At 47.2% G+C, this 15,686-nt stretch overlaps 1 protein-coding gene across 1 annotated transcript; it reads left to right on the forward strand.

Annotated features, from left to right (window-relative positions):
• The first annotated feature begins 3,144 nt into the window (after positions 1-3,144).
• LOC125439659 (shootin-1-like) lies at positions 3,145-15,335 on the forward strand. Its single transcript, XM_048508776.1, has 7 exons — positions 3,145-3,239; positions 4,581-4,624; positions 7,749-7,809; positions 11,085-11,179; positions 12,827-12,983; positions 14,193-14,290; positions 15,204-15,335. The coding sequence occupies exons 1-7, from the start codon at positions 3,203-3,205 to the stop codon at positions 15,333-15,335; spliced, it is 624 nt and encodes a 207-aa protein (XP_048364733.1). The 5' UTR covers positions 3,145-3,202.
• The last annotated feature ends 351 nt before the right edge of the window (positions 15,336-15,686 follow it).

The raw sequence follows: 15,686 nt of genomic DNA on the forward strand, positions 1-15,686 counted from the left end.
CAAGACAGAGATGCATAACTTGACACTATATGTTGAACAATTTTTAAAAAACTGGTACACACCATTGTGCAGTGTGCAAAAGATAAGAAAAGTGGGAATCTAGGAAGCAGAATTATTATTATTATTATTATTATTATTATTATTATTATTATTATTATTATTATTAGGATTTACATCCTGCCTTTTTGTCCTGAAAGGAGACTCAAGGCAGCTTACAAATTCCTTCCCTTCCTCTCCCCACAACAGACACCTTGTGAGGTAGGTGGGGCTGAGAGAGTTCGGAGAGAACTGTCATTAGCCCAAGGTCACCCAGCAGGAATGTAGGAGTGCGGAAACAAATCAAGTTCACCAGATAAGCCTCTGCCATTCAGGTGGAGGAGTGGGGAATCAAACCCGGTTCTCCAGATTAGAGTCCACCTGCTCTTAACCACTACACCACACTAGCTCTCAAGATAACATGCAGGCATATGTACCCAGGGAGGGAGGGGGGGCGTTGATGTTCAATAACAACTTTGCAAATGTTCTTCATCTGAAATTTAGTCTATATTAATAAAAGCACTTAGTAGTCTGGATACAGTGGTAAGTCATAAGTCACTAATAGAATTGCCTATCCAGAGACTTCTCATTGGCCACCCATCCCCAAGGACCAAAGGAGATCTGTGATGTTGCTGTGATGTTGTGATGTAGCCCCCCCCCCCCCATTCGCTTGGATGCAGTTTGCACAAAAGAACTTTTCAATAGAGTGTTGTGGGTTTTCCAGGTTGTATGGCCGTGTTCCAGTAGCATTTCTTCCTGACATTTCACCTGCATCCGTGACTGGCATCTTCAGAGGAAGATCCAGATGCAGGCGGAACGTCCGGAGAAAATGCTACTGGAACTCGGCCATACAACCTGGAAAACCCACAACACACTAGTGATTCTGGCTGTGAAAGCCTTCGACAATACATTCAACTTTTCAATAGTGTGTGCACCCATTCCTATACTTTACAGAAGCCCAGCAGAGGAGTTGTTGTTTTTTAAAGTCCCAGTTCTTGTAACTCTTTCAGGCTAATAGTCACCCACTTTCTCTGGAAGCGTTTCAATTCTGTTGCAGGAAGCCTGAAGAGGAACTGCTGCTTTAGGAAGGAAGTTAGATCCACAAAAGAAAACTGAAGCTGAACTAAGCAACAAAAAGCCCCTCTCGGAGTTTCCACACATTTTGTTTACTTGTTTACTTGCTTGTCATCAGAGGCGTATCTAGGGAAAATGTAGCCCGGTGCAAAATCTGAGACCCCCCCCCCCCCCCGGGTCTGGCCGCCCGCCCTCCCCCACCGTTCTCTCCAAGGGAAGGGTCCACCCTAGTCTGGAGATCAGTTGTAATTCTGCTGGGGCCCCTTCCGCACATGCAGAATAATGCACTTTCCACCCACTTTCACAACTGTTTGAGAGTGGATTTTGCTATTCCGCACAGTAAAATCCAGCTGCAAAGTGCATTGAAAGTAGATTGAAAGTGTGTTATTCTGCATGTATAGAAGGGGGCTAGGAGATCTCGGGCTACTGCCTGGAAGTTGTCACCCTGCACTTTACTAAAAGAAGCAGGGCTTTTCTTGGTCTTCCATCCCGTCCAGACTCATGAAGCGAGAGCCCCTCCTGCCTTTTGCATCTGCTGATCTTTTCCTGAGGTCACAGATTGTGATACCCTCTGAGGCATCACTAGACATTTGCTCAGTAGACACCCGTTCTCAAACTAGCATTTGCCAAAGTAGTGCAGATGCAGGCATGAAAGGGGAGGTAGACTGCCTGAATCACACCCTCTCATTGCCCCTACAAATCCTCCCCCTTTTAGAACCTTGACAAAGTTCTCTAAGGTCGATTCCGCACTTGCGTTATGGACCTAAGTTCAAGCTGCGTTCGACCTAAGTGCTCCGCACAACCACTGGGATCGACGTGGTTTTGTACCAGCTTCACCCTGTGTAACGGTCAAATTTCCTACTCCAGTTGGGAACTACTACTTTTTCAGGGAACCACACTCGAACTCAGCTCGATTCCAGTAAAGTGCGGAATCTCTGGTGCCAGGAGTCCCCCATTCAGCCAATCACAGCTGAGTGTTTGCATACAGCTGGAGAACCGCTGTGGCGAAAATGGCGCCTAATTTTTTCCCCCTCTACTTTCTTGTGTTCGAAGCGATGGCTGGTCGCACAAACGGTGCACAATTTCCGCGTACCAATGTAAGCGGCCAATCAAAAAACGCCACCTTCATCCCTCCATTCCTGTGGCATAGAACAGGAGCCAATCAGAATGGAGCGGCGAAGAGGCACAGGATGATCCCGCCCTCCAAGCTGGGATCAAGCTGGTTGCAGCGGGGAACAACAATGGCTCCGACCTAGGTTAGTACCCTTCTCAGGGAACTGGGTCGAACCTATTTTACTCGTGTGCGGAATCGCCCAAAGTATCCCATAAATCTAAGTACACTAATGAGCAGATAGATTAAATTCAATGGGTAAAAGATAAATTATTAAGGGATAATTGGGAGATGAATATCTTATAGTAACAAACACACAGATAACTGTAAAGAAATAACAGCCAGAAACCAATTAACGTATCAACATTAAATCAAAGGAAAGGAACGTGGTTGTATAATCTATAAAAACCAGTCACGGAAATTATGATTTCATGCATCAACCATTAGAAGGTGCAGTATTTCATGCACGGACGCTTTTGAAGGCTTCATATTTTGTATTATTGGAATGCTGGTCTTCGTAGCTAATTCCTTTGCTTCAGCAATAAAGCTGTGTTACATCTCTGACTCCTGGTCTCTTGCTTGGGTGGGGGTCCACTGGGTCTGCTTGCGCAACATTTTTGTAGCATGTTGAAGTTGATTTCTGATTCCTTGTTCCCCATAAACATTTCTGAAGTCGCTCAACAGGGAAGCATTCTTTGCATGAGGAACAGGCGACAGACCTTTCCCCTTTCTCCGGAATAATGAAGAGTGCAAAGTCTGGCTCGCATTGCTGTAGAGAGAGACACTTTGAATCCGTTCTCCTTTGTGCAAAGAGCCTCAGGGCGTTATTGCAACCGCTGGCTAGGCAAAGCGCAGCGGCTGTTCCTGGTGGGTTCTGCACAGGATAGGAAGGAGTTTCACTTCCTCCACAGATGCGTTTAGAAGACAAGTAGAGAGAGGAGAGGATGAGCAGCTAGCAGTCATCTGGCAGCTGAGGCCGAAATGGAGCTCTCCCAGGACGGGGTTCGACAGCTTGAAGGTAAGGAAAGGGAATCTACACAAATGGCCCCTGGGAAGAGGGTCTGCCTAGAGCAGTGGTGGCGAACCTATGGCACGGGTGCCACAGGTGGCACTCAGAGCCCTCTCTGTGGGCACGCACAAACAGAGACGCCCCCCCCCCACACACACACACATCTAGGCTGGCCTGAGGCGCTGGGCTCGATTATTAGCATTAAACCTAAGACCTAGTTTTGGGGAAGTAGTGTAGGTAACCCTGTTAAGCACTGTTAAACCCCACTGATTTTCATGCAAAGAACTTAAGCACAATCCTTTACCTGGGAGTAAGCTCAGTTGCTGGCAATGGGGCTTGCTTCTGAGTAAACCCTCCTAGGGTCGTGATTCACCCGTTGGAAGAGTTGCACAGTTGCTTCCAAGCAAAGCCACCGACTACCACCAAGTTTACTCCCAAGTAACACACGCCTCGGAGCCAACTGTTTTTTCTAAACTTAAACCTCAGTATTCAGGTTAAATTGCCGGCACTTTGCGATAAATAAATGGGTTATGGGTTGCAATTTGGGCACTCGGTCTCAAAAAGGTTCGCCATCAGTGGCCTAGAGGCTGACGTGCTTGCTGTGACCTGGGAGGACCAGACCAGCTTCTAGATCTTAGATCTCAGAACTAAACAGGGTCAGTCTTGAGCAGAGGCGTATCTAGGGGAAATGGAACCCGGGGCAAAAGCCAGTCACGGCACCCAGGTCTACTGCCTTGTTGGTAGTTAAGGCTATAAGTAATTGCTTATTTGATAAATACCAGTGGGTGTTAATTAAATAATTAAATAGCAAAATGTATTGTCGAAGGCTTTCATGGCCAGAATCACTGGGGTGTTGCGTGGTTTCCGGGCTGTATGGCCGTGTTCTAGTAGGATTTTCTCCTGATGTTTCACCTGCATCTGTGGCTGGCATCCTCAGAGGACCGGATGGTCTGAACCTGTCAATTGCCATTTTGGAAGACCCCCCAGCCCAGCCATTACCTGGGAGATGGCAGCCCTGTCCATAAGACAGTTGGCCAGTTTGCCTGTGCAGGAGAACTTCCCAATGAACAGTCTGGCAGCTATAAAAAGGTTTTACACACACCCCCCCGCCCCCAGCCCTCAGCCCGCCTGCAGGTTTAATAGGTCACATTTAATTGATCAGCATAAGAAGAATCAGATTCATGAAACATACACAACTGTCCTTGTGGTTGAAATTAGGGGGGGGAGTCAAAAAAAGGGCAAAGATTGTGGGGAAATCTGCAGTCAGTTAGAGTCCCTTGCATTTGACACACTGGCTGTGCGATCTCCTTTGTGTGTGTGTGGTCATTTTCTCTATTTGTTCCTTTGCAGCCATTTTGGAATCTGGCAGTGACCTCTCTGAGGAAGATGGAGATGTATGTAAACCTCCTTGTTTATGTATTTGTTTGTCAGTTTAAAATGTCAGCCGCCGCCTTTCCACCATACGGAACTTGAGGCAGCTTACAGTAGAAATAAAATCACAACCAGAAGATAGCATCATAGAAATAAATCATGGAATCATAAATAAAATAGCAACCTTAATGTAGCCTGCCTCATAATGTACGACTTCCACCAAATTAACCAAAGTAGGAGGTTAAGAGCTCGTGTATCTAATCTGGAAGAACCGGGTTTGATTCCCAGCTCTGCTGCCTGAGCTGTGGAGGCTTATCTGGGGAATTCAGATTAGTCTGTACACTCCCACACACGCCAGCTGGGTGACCTTGGGCTAGTCACAGCTTCTCGGAGCTCTCTCAGCCCCACCTACCTCACAGGGTGTTTGTTGTGAGGGGGGAAGGGCAAGGAGATTGTAAGCCCCTTTGAGTCTCCTGCAGGAGAGAAAGGGGGGATATAAATCCAAACTCTTCTTCTTCTTCTTCTTAAAGATCAGAAACGTAGCCCCCCTCCCCCCCACCCCGCTTGGGAGGCTGTTCCGTAGACATGGGACTACCACCAAAATGGTTGTCTCTCCTGCACCCACCAAATGAGCTTCTTAGATGGAAGAGAGGCAGAAGAAGAAGAAACGAAGAGAAAGAAGACGTGTTGGAGGAGGAGGAGCTTGGATTTATACCCCACCTTTCTCTCTTGTAAGGAGTCTCAATGCAGTTTCCAAATCCCTTTCCCTTCCTTTTTCCACAACAGGCACCTTGCAAAGCAGGTGTGACTGAGAGAGTTCAGGGAGAACCATTAGTGGCCCAAGGTCATTCAGCAGGCTTCATGTGGAGGAGCGGGAAAACAAACCCAGTTCACCAGATAAGAGTCCGCCGCTCACATGGAAGAGTGGGGAATTGAACCTGGTCCTCCAGATTAGTGTCCACTTCTCTTAATCAGTACACCACACTGGTTCAGAATTATCTCAAAAGTGCCTGTGATCTTAAGTCCTAGGCAGGAACCCATTAGAGAAGAAAGTCCTTCAGACACCTTGGTCCCAAGCCAGGCAGGGATTTAAAGATCAACAACAACAACAACCTTTATTTGGCATTTTAAAATAGGTTCTAGAGCGTTGCCAGACATTTTTGAAATACAAATCAAGAGTACATTCAAAACGCAGACAGGAAGACTGTATATAGCAGTATACATTACTTAGAAAGTTATGTCGCTTGTAAAAGACATTTTGCTACTTTTTCTAAGAGCATGACATCTGTGTTGTTTAACAGAAGCTCCACAACAGAACAGTCAGAGTCACTTTCAGATTTGTCTAGGGCCAGCCTGGGAGAGAAATTCCTAATGCCCACATATCTCGGACAGTCAAGAATAATGTGAGCAAGAGTCTCCACTTGATTTTTACAGTGTGGACAAACCCGATCCTGGAGAGGGATGGATAAGTAACGACCCTTTGTAATGGCCAATGGGAAGGCATTGGATCTGGCCCTTGTGATAATCCATCTCTGTTGGGGTTCAGTTAATAATTCAAGATATTTGGCTATGTGCCCCTGTTCCGGTATTATTCCAACAGAGAGGGGTGAGCATGATTTATTTGCTTGCCCCAACAAGATATGATATTCCTGTTCTAGAAGTTTACTTTTCAAGGTTTGGAAAATTTCTCTGGGTGTCAGCATACAGAGATCTTCCAGTAATAAACCTATTGAGTAAATTTTTGATTTGAGAAGTTGATACCATTCGGAGGCAAATAGGTCTGGGTGCGCTGTGTATATTAAACTGCGCACATCAGAGTTAAAACAATTTGATCCAATACTTGAATGTATTCAGCCATGCTCTTGTTTCAAGTAGGTTCTGACCAGTTTCTAAGCATAATACAGCATATGGTACAGAGTGTGGTAATCCGAGTATTTTATAGAGGAAGCCAGATTGTATTCTTTCAACAGAATTGTTCCATGCAGTTATCCATAAGGGAACTCCATAGAGAAGTTGCTGAACTACCTTGGAGTTGAGAACCTTTACCACTGCTGAAGCAGTGTGATAACTTCCTTTTACAGCAGATTTAAAGATCAAAACCACCTTGTCAGGATGAAGTTTCAGCTTGCTCACCTTCCTCCAGCCTGTAACCGACTCCAAGGTTCGGAACATGAAAAGCACCCTTAGAATTAGATGGAAAACTGGCAGGATGTTTCCCTTCCTGCCATCAAAGGGCAGGGGATAGGTAGGGGGATTTCACACCTGGCTCAAGGGGCATGGTATGTTAATGGACCATTTTCCTTTCCTTTCCCTTCAATACTAGCAACTGTCGATAACAAGAAGCAACCCTGGTGCCCAGAGCGGGGATCCAGCAGGTTCTCACAGGCTCCCGAGAGTAGGTTACTAATTATTTGTGTGTGCCGAGAGGGGGTTACTAATTGGTGATTTTGCCACGTGATTTTTGCCTTAGTTACGCCCCTCCTCTCAGCAGTAGCGCGCAGAACTTGAAGCAGTCTAGCAGGAGGTGCACCGGCGTGCGTGGCAGCCTGCGCCTGCGTGCATTCGTTTCCCACCCAAGGACCGGTGCAGCGGCTGCATTCTTTCCACAGCCCCGCCCAGGAATGCCCCGCCCCCAGAATGCCCAGCCACTCCCCTGCCGTGCCCCTCCCAGCCCCATTGGCGCTACGCCACAGTTTGAATCCCACCACCATGGGAACCTGTTACTAAAATGTTTGGATCCCACCACTGTTGGCGCCTTCCCAGCAGGAGGGGGTGGCAGGTGGCTGGAACTATCACTGTGCTGGCCTTGAGATGCTCAACTCCCAAATATATTTCCTTCGCTGAATTATTTTCACGTTCCATGGGAAACTAGGAGGGGGGATTTATGGCGGGAACTCCAAGGGGATGAAGGCTACTCTATTTTGGTTGCCTGGCAAAACTGGCTTTCTGAAAGCCAAGTGCTAGCTGTTATCAATAAAGACTTCTGATCCACTTGTTGACTTCAGACTCAAGACCTGACAAAAAGGAAGGTAAAGGTGGGTATCCTCCCCATATTAGTGTCACTGCGGCCTTTGGGGGCCATCCTTCTGCACTTAGGAAGGAAAAATGACTCGCAGGCAAATTCTGTTTTCCCCTTTCTTCCTCCAGGAAAAGGCTGTTCTCCAGGAAAGGGATGAGGCCAAGGAGAAACTGGAGGAATTTGAACAGGGTAAGTAAGGACATGTACACGTATCAACACGCATGGCCCACTTATGCCCAGGAAGATGCTGGGACAGATCGGTTATACCAGGGGTAGGGAACTTGCGGCTCTCCAGATGTTCAGGAACTACAATTCCCATCAGCCTCTGTCAGCATGGCCAATTGGCCATGCTGGTAGGGACTGATGGGAATTATGATTCCCTGGTATCTGAACACAGAGTCCTGGAATTCTGTGATCTACCCCACAGTGAGAGTGAGTTCCCTTTGGTTCAGATTTTCCACTGCACACTTGTTTCCCCCAGAGGTGGGATCCAGCTGGTTCTCACAGGTTCCCGAGAGAAGGTTACTAATTATTTGTATGTGCCGAGAGGGGGTTAGTAATGGGTGATTTTGCCACGTGATTTTTGCCTTAGTTACGCCCCTCCTCTCAGCAGTAGCGCGCAGAACTTGAAGCAGTCTAGCAGGAGGTGCACCGGCGTGCGTGGCAGCCTGCGCCTGCGTGCATTCGTTTCCTGCCCAAGGACCGGCGCAGTGGCTGCGTCCTTGCCACAGCCTCGCCCAGGAATGCCCCGCCCCCAGAATGCCCGACCACGCCCCCATCGTGCCCCGCCCAGCCCCATTGGCGCTACACCACAGTTTGAATCCCACCACCATGGAAACCTGTTACTAAAATTTTTGGATCCCACCACTGGTTTCCCCCACTTCCCAGACTCACTGCACCACACATCCAATAATCCCCCCAGTTTCCAACAGCGGCAGAGTATGATGTTTTCCCTGCCTGTCCAGGGAAAACAAAGCAGACCAGCATGCATTTGCCTGGCTTCAGATTTCCCACCCCTTTCCCCCTTCTCCCTCAAGAGCAGTTCCGCCCATGACGCAGCAGGCATTTCTGGGGAATCAATGGGGCTTCTTTTTTTAAAAAAAAAAACATTTTTAATATTAGCATCTATCACAGGAGAGATAAAATATTAAAATGCCCCCCCCCTCACAACATTAAAAGACAGCATTTAACCTCCCAGCCGAGGTATAACCCTGAAGCTGGGGCAGGCAAAATGGCCGCTCAGCTCGGAGCAATCAGTGGAGCCCATCTTTGTGTGTAAACAGAGAAATGGGGGGACCCCCACTGTGGAGCAAACTGCCATGGGGAGAGCACAGCAAGCCTAATAGGCCATGGCATGTTCCCACCTCCTTATGGAGAAAACTCTGGAGTATCCAGCCAGACAATGCAAACGCACGCCCGAGAGGAAGAGCGAGGTGGGCAAGCTCAGCTTCTTTTCTAAAGTTGTCAACTTTTAGGTGGGACCAGACCATGGAGATCAGGTCACTTTGAGGAAATGGCAGTCCTGGAGGATGGACTCTATGGCTTCTATAAAATTATGCATGGGGTACAAAATGTTGACAGAGAGACATTTTTCTCTCTTTCTCACAATACTAGAACCAGGGGGCATCCATTGAAAATGCTGGGGGGAAGAATTAGGACAAATAAAAGGAAGCACTTCTTCACGCAACGTGTGATTGGTGTTTGGAATATGCTGCCACAGGAGGTGGTGACGGCCACTCACCTGGATAGCTTTAAAAAGGGCTTGGACAGATTTATGGAGGAGAAGTCGATCTATGGCTACCAATCTTGATCCTCCTTGATCTGAGATTGCAAATGCCTTAACAGACCAGGTGCTCGGGAGCAACAGCCGCAGCAGAAGGCCATTGCTTTCACCTCCTGCCTGTGAGCTCCTGGTGGGCCACTGCGAGTAGCAGAGAGCTGGACTAGAGGGACTCTGGTCTGATCCAGCAGGCTAGTTCTTATGTTCTTATGTTTTTATATCACTAACAAGCTCCCTCCTGACTGGACTGCTGCAAAATGCTTTGCCTGGGGCTGCCCCTAGAAGGCATTCAGGAATGCTTGTACAAACACCTTTGGGGACATGGGTGGAGCGTCAGTGTGGCGTAGTGGTTAAGAGCAGTGGACTCTAATCTGGAGAACTGGATTTGACTCCTCACTCCTCCACATGAAGCCTGCTGGGTGTCCTTGGGCCAGTCACAGTTCTTTGGAGCTCTCTCAGCCCTACCTGCCTCACAAGGTGTCTGTTTTGGGGAGAGGAAGGGAAGGAGTTTGTAAGCTGCTAAACCCCAAGCCATAAATCCAAACTCTTCATATTTTCTCCGCAAATCCTCCCCTCCCCAAACTCTATCCTACAGTTGCCAACTCAAGGTTAGAAAGTTCCTGGAGATCCGTATGACAAGTCTGAGGAGGCTTGGATCTGGGGAGGGGAGGGCACCCAGTAGGATATAAGGCCATTATGTCCCCCCTCCCAAGCACCCGTTTTCTTCAAAGGAATTGATCTCTATTGTCCAGAAAATGGTTCCAGGATACCCCCAGGCCACAACTGGAAGTTATGCATTTTAAATCTGTGTAAGGAAAATTATTGTGTTAACATACATGCAAAAGTACTCCTTGAATCTCTAAACCAAATAATGCTTTCAGCTTACAGTATAAATAATACAAATATTAGCAATTTGTAAATAATCTATCATTATTCCACATCGTGTTTGGGTTCAGGCTGACCAAACTCCAGTGAGTTTGGTTTCAGAGTTCCTTCAATGGCCCAATACTTGTAGCTCTAATATATAAAACCCTCAAAGGAATGTGTGTTTAATAATATTTTACTCTGGCTCTTCCGGGACTACAGCCAACTGCTTTCTCACATGCCTTGTGTATTATTATTATTATTATTATTATTATTATTATTATTATTATTATTATTATTATTATTATTATTATTGTTGTTGTTGTTGTTGTTGTTGTTGTTGTTGTTGTTGTTGCTGCTGCTGCTGCTGCTGCTGCTGTTGTTGTTGTTGTTGTTGTTGTTGTTGTTTTTGTTGTTGTTATTACTACTATTATTTATTATTTATTAGATTTATAGGCTGCCTCACCCCCAAAGGGCTCGAAGCGGATCACAATACAGCTGTTCCAATAACAGCACATAAAACACATAACTAAAACTAACCACATTAAAACAAATTTCCACAGCAGCAGTTTCTTAAAATTTAAGAAAATTTAAGCCCTCAAACCCGTTTTCTTCAGAGGAATTGATCTCTTGTCCAGGAAATAGTTGTAGTTCCAGGATATCCCCAGGCCACACCTGGAAATTGGGAACCCTATTCCACCCCTTTACTATCAGGAATTTCCCAAGCTGGATTTGGCAACCCAGGCTACTTTCTGGATGTGCCCGCTCCAATCTTTTGAGCCCCTTTGCCTGAGGGTCGCCTCCTCTTTTCCATTTCTAGCTTCTCGGGCCTTGCTGGTGGAGCTGAACTCCTTGGAGGCTGAGTACGAAATCGAGAAGAGCTGCCGAGTGCAAGCTGAAGCTTATGCGATGCAGGTGAGCTTGGCAGGGGAAAGGGGACTTGGATGAAGGCCAGAGAGGAATGAGGCCCATGAAGATCACTGGGTTGAGGGCCAGGATCCACAGATCCAAGGGAACATTTTCTCATGCAAAATACATGTAGGTATTCAAAGAGATATTCAAAGAGATATATATTCAAATCTATGGCTACCAATCTTGATCCTCCTTGATCTGAGATTGCAAATGCCTTAGCAGACCAGGTGCTCGGGAGCAGCAGCAGCAGCAGAAGGCCATTGCTTTCACATCCTGCACGTGAGCTCCCAAAGGCACCTGGTGGGCCACTGCGAGTAGCAGAGTGCTGGACTAGATGGACTCTGGTCTGATCCAGCAGGCTAGTTCTTATGTTCTTATGTTCTTATATTTGTTTAGCAGAGATGCGGGAAAAAGAAAGATAGCCGCAGATACTTTGAGTCCCTTTTGTATAAAAAATAGTTTACTAGCTGAAGGAAGGGTTACATGGAGATAAAACAAAGGCTATACTGCTCTGTTACATATTTACAGTAGTAATTACAATCTAGACTACATCTTGTAGCTATTTGCTATCTAGCCTCGAGGCTTTTCTTCTTCAGTGCTCAAACAAAGAAAACAGATAACTTTATAACTTCTGATCTATGTGCTTAGTGGCACATATGCACTGGTGGTTAGACTGACCAATAGCTAATCAATGGATTAGGTCATAAAACAGCGACCTCAGCAACTGGTTTACATACAAACAGTTAACCCCTTAGTGTGACAGACATTTGCAAAACACCAACAATACAGCTTTTGAAAAGGGCAACTTTGCAGGTGTTCCTCTGGGCTGGTGCAAACTCCTTCCTTACAGGATTCTGCCCAGAACATGCCCAGAATCTATCCTTACTGGGTAGAACACTGTTTTTAATAAGAGGGTTCTGTCCATGGTGTTGAATTGGTAGACTGAGAATAGTAATCATTTCTCGCAGCAGTGGATGCCAGTATATAGCTAGGTATGCCACCTCATCTAATCTGTTTTGGCTTCTCTTATCACATAAAATATTCTCTGGCACATGTGAACATTCTGTGCACTTTCCAGGTGCTACCCTGTTTCAAAATTTACAACAACCCTATAAAGTAGGACAGTAAAATTATCTCCATATTGCTTATTGGGAGAGGACTAGGAAAGAGTGGGTTGCATGGCCACAGGTGCCACCAGAAGGCTTCCTAGTTCATGGTGTGTTGTGGGTTTTCCGGGTTGTATGGCCATGTTCCAGTAGCATTTTCCTGCAGAAAGGAGAAAATGCTTCTGAAACATGACCATACAACCCGGAAAATCCACAACACACTAGTGATTCTGGCCATGAAAGTCTTCGACAATATGTATTGTTGAAGGCTTTCACGGCCGGAATCACTTGGGTGCTGTGTGGTTTCCCGGGCTGTATGGCCGTGTTCTAGCAGCATTCTCTCCTGACGTTTCGCCTGCATCTGTGGCTGGCATCTTCAGAGGATCCTCTGAAGATGCCAGCCACAGATGCAGGCGAAACGTCAGGAGAGAATGCTGCTAGAACACGGCCATACAGCCCGGGAAACCACACAGCACCCAAACTCTTCGACAATATGTTTTTCCATGGGCTTCTGAGTACCCCCTTTCGTCTCCCCACCCCCCAGATGAACAGGGAAAACACGAAGCTGAAGCGGATCAGTGCGGCTCTGCTGCCGATGCTCAGCCACCCCACAGTAGACTTCGTGAGCTTGGACAACGAGGATGAAAACGCTGGCGAGCTGACGCCAGATCCTGTGGGCCAGTACTTGCAGCAGATCAAAGGTGAGCCAGGAATCCTGCCCTAAAGTTTTTAAATTTAATTTAATTTATTTAAGAGGCTTACTATGCCGCCCACCCCCGAAGGGCTCTGGGCGATGTACAACAGATAAAATACCATTAAGACGTACAGTTACAGAGTAACAATAAAACCAGAAATAATTTAACACAGCAAGAACAGATAACGACCAAAAACAGAGGGCTAAAAAAAACCCTACCCGCCCCCCCGCCCCCCCCGCCGGGAGGGGGCTGGGCATAACAGTGGTGGCAACCAGGTATGATGGTATACAAGGGATGGTGGGGGCGGTACATCAACGACCAGCCTCCCCAAAAGCCCGGTGGAACGACCCTGTTCTACAGGCCCTGCGGAACTGTCCAAGGTCCTGCAGGGCCCTGATGGTTGCAGGAAGAGTGTTCCACCAGGCTGGGGCCAGGGCGGTAAAGGCCCTGGCCTGGGTAGAGGCCAGTCATATCATTGAGGGGTCAACCAACCAGGGGAGGGGGAGAATGGGGGGAAATGGTGCTGTGCTGGAGATGTGATGTCACTTCAAGCGAATACTGGGAGTGATCTCGCAGCACTGGAGTGACATTGAAGTGATGATTGAGGAACTGGGGAAAATTCTCTGCTAAATCCATAGGCTGGAGTTCCCCTTGAATTACAACCCAACTCCAAATCAATGCCTGTGGAGCAAATGGCAACTTTAGGCAGCAACTCTATGGTATAGCATCAATTATAGGTGAAATCCCTCCCAAAATTTCCCCCTTACCAAGTGCTACCCCCAATTCTCCAGGATTTTTGCAGGTCAGAGCTAGCAAAGCTAGGCGATACTATTTAGGGTTGCCAGCCCTGTGTCAGTAAATTCCTGGAGTAGTAGTAGTAGTAGTAGTAGTAGTAGTAGTAGTAGTAGTAGTAGTAGTGGTGGTGGTGGTGGTGGTGGTGGTGGTGGTGGTTTAGAGTTATACACCACGCCGGCTCTCAATTTGGGGGGGGTGGCCAAGGGGATAATGGGGTTTACGGAGGGAAGAGTCCTCAGCAGTGTGGAATGCCCAAGAGCGCCCCCCACACCACCTCCAAAGCAGCCATTTCATCCAGGTGAGCTGATGTTGGTTGCCTGGAGATCAGTTGTAATAGTGGGAAATCTCCAAGCGCCTTCTGTTCTTGGCAGTAATATACCCCCCCCCTTTTTTCCCTCCCTCTCTTTGTCTTGGCCCAAGATCTTCAGACAAAGGTTTCTCACCTGTTGTATGAGAAGAAGGACTTGAACTTGCAAGTGAAGGAGCTCCAGGGTCGTGTCCAGTGTCTCCAGGAGCAGGTAGGGAGGGAGGGAGGGAGGGAGAGGGGGGGCCACTGGGCCTCTGGACCAGGGTGATAATTTCATGATAAATAAAAACAAAGGGATGAGCACTTTCTCCCAAGAATAAGGGGGCCTGGGGAAGCTGTGAGCAGTTGGATCCCCTCCTCCCACTAAGGGGGGGGCACAAAGGCACGGGGGCCAAAGACATGGCTCCCCACAAAATGGATGCCTCTCAAAGGGTTTTGGGATCCATCTTGTGTGTCAAGCCTGGGCAGGAGAATGGTTGGCTGCTGAACTTTTCCCCTGGCCCCTGGCTGGAGAATGTGGCCAGCTAATAGTCCCCATTGTGTCCCCCTAAGGTGATCCAGTCAGTGCTCCAAGCAGACCTTTACAGACTCTATATCTGTACTGTATCTGGGTATATCAAATGTATTTTTTAACCCCTAAGATCCAGTGTGGTGTAGTGGACAGAGTGGCAGATTTAGGCCCCTGGGCAGCCGTGGTTTGAATCCCTTCTTCTACCACGGAAACTTGCTAGGTGACCTTGAGTCTGTCACAAACTCTGAGCCTGAGGGTTGTTTTGTAAGAAAATGGGGGACAACACACTGAAAGGCGCTTTCAGAATAAAAGGGAAGAAAAGGGAGAAATAAATGAATAAATGCAGAGGTGGGATCCAACCAGTTCTCACCACTTCTCTAGAAGTGGTTACCAATTTTTTCTGAGTGCCAAGAAGGGGTTACTAAAGCAACCTCCCTGCCCAATAGGGACTGGAGGTGCGTGTGTGCGGCGGCGCCACTGTTTGAATCCCACCACCATCGGAACCTGTTATTAAAATTTTTGGATCCCACCACTGAAGAAATGCATGGCTATAAATAAATAAATGCAAATAATTACAAAGGATTGTTTTGTCTCACATCTTCTTTCTGCTAAGGTAGAAGAGGAAGCGTCGGAGAAGAAGTCCCTACAAGGTTTCGTGAAGCACCATCAACAGGCCTTGAGGAGGGTCAAACAAGGCACGTTGACAGCTCTGGGGTGTGGTGGAGATACTGGCAGTGGTTGGTGAGCTTATCAGAAGTCCTGAGCTTATTCCGCCCACCTGTTACATTGATGTACACCTCTCACATTGATAAGCATAAGTCCAAGATCTGGTTTGGAACTCCGCATGCCGAAAACATTTTTCTGGCTCAAATTTCAAAAAAGACCAATGTAAGATATTCTGCTTGGCAGAAAAAGTGAAATGCACAGATATAGGATGGGGAACACTTGGTTTGAGAACAGGACATATCAAAAGGATCTGGGAGTCAACCACCACCACCTTTATTTGGCATTTCAAAATAGGTTCTAGAACGATGCCAGACATTTTTGAGATACAAATCAAGAGTACATTCAAAGCGCAGACAGGAAGACCGTATAT

Source organism: Sphaerodactylus townsendi, linkage group LG10, assembly GCF_021028975.2.
Source record: "Sphaerodactylus townsendi isolate TG3544 linkage group LG10, MPM_Stown_v2.3, whole genome shotgun sequence".
In the NCBI taxonomy this organism is placed as follows: Eukaryota; Metazoa; Chordata; class Lepidosauria; order Squamata; family Sphaerodactylidae; genus Sphaerodactylus; species Sphaerodactylus townsendi.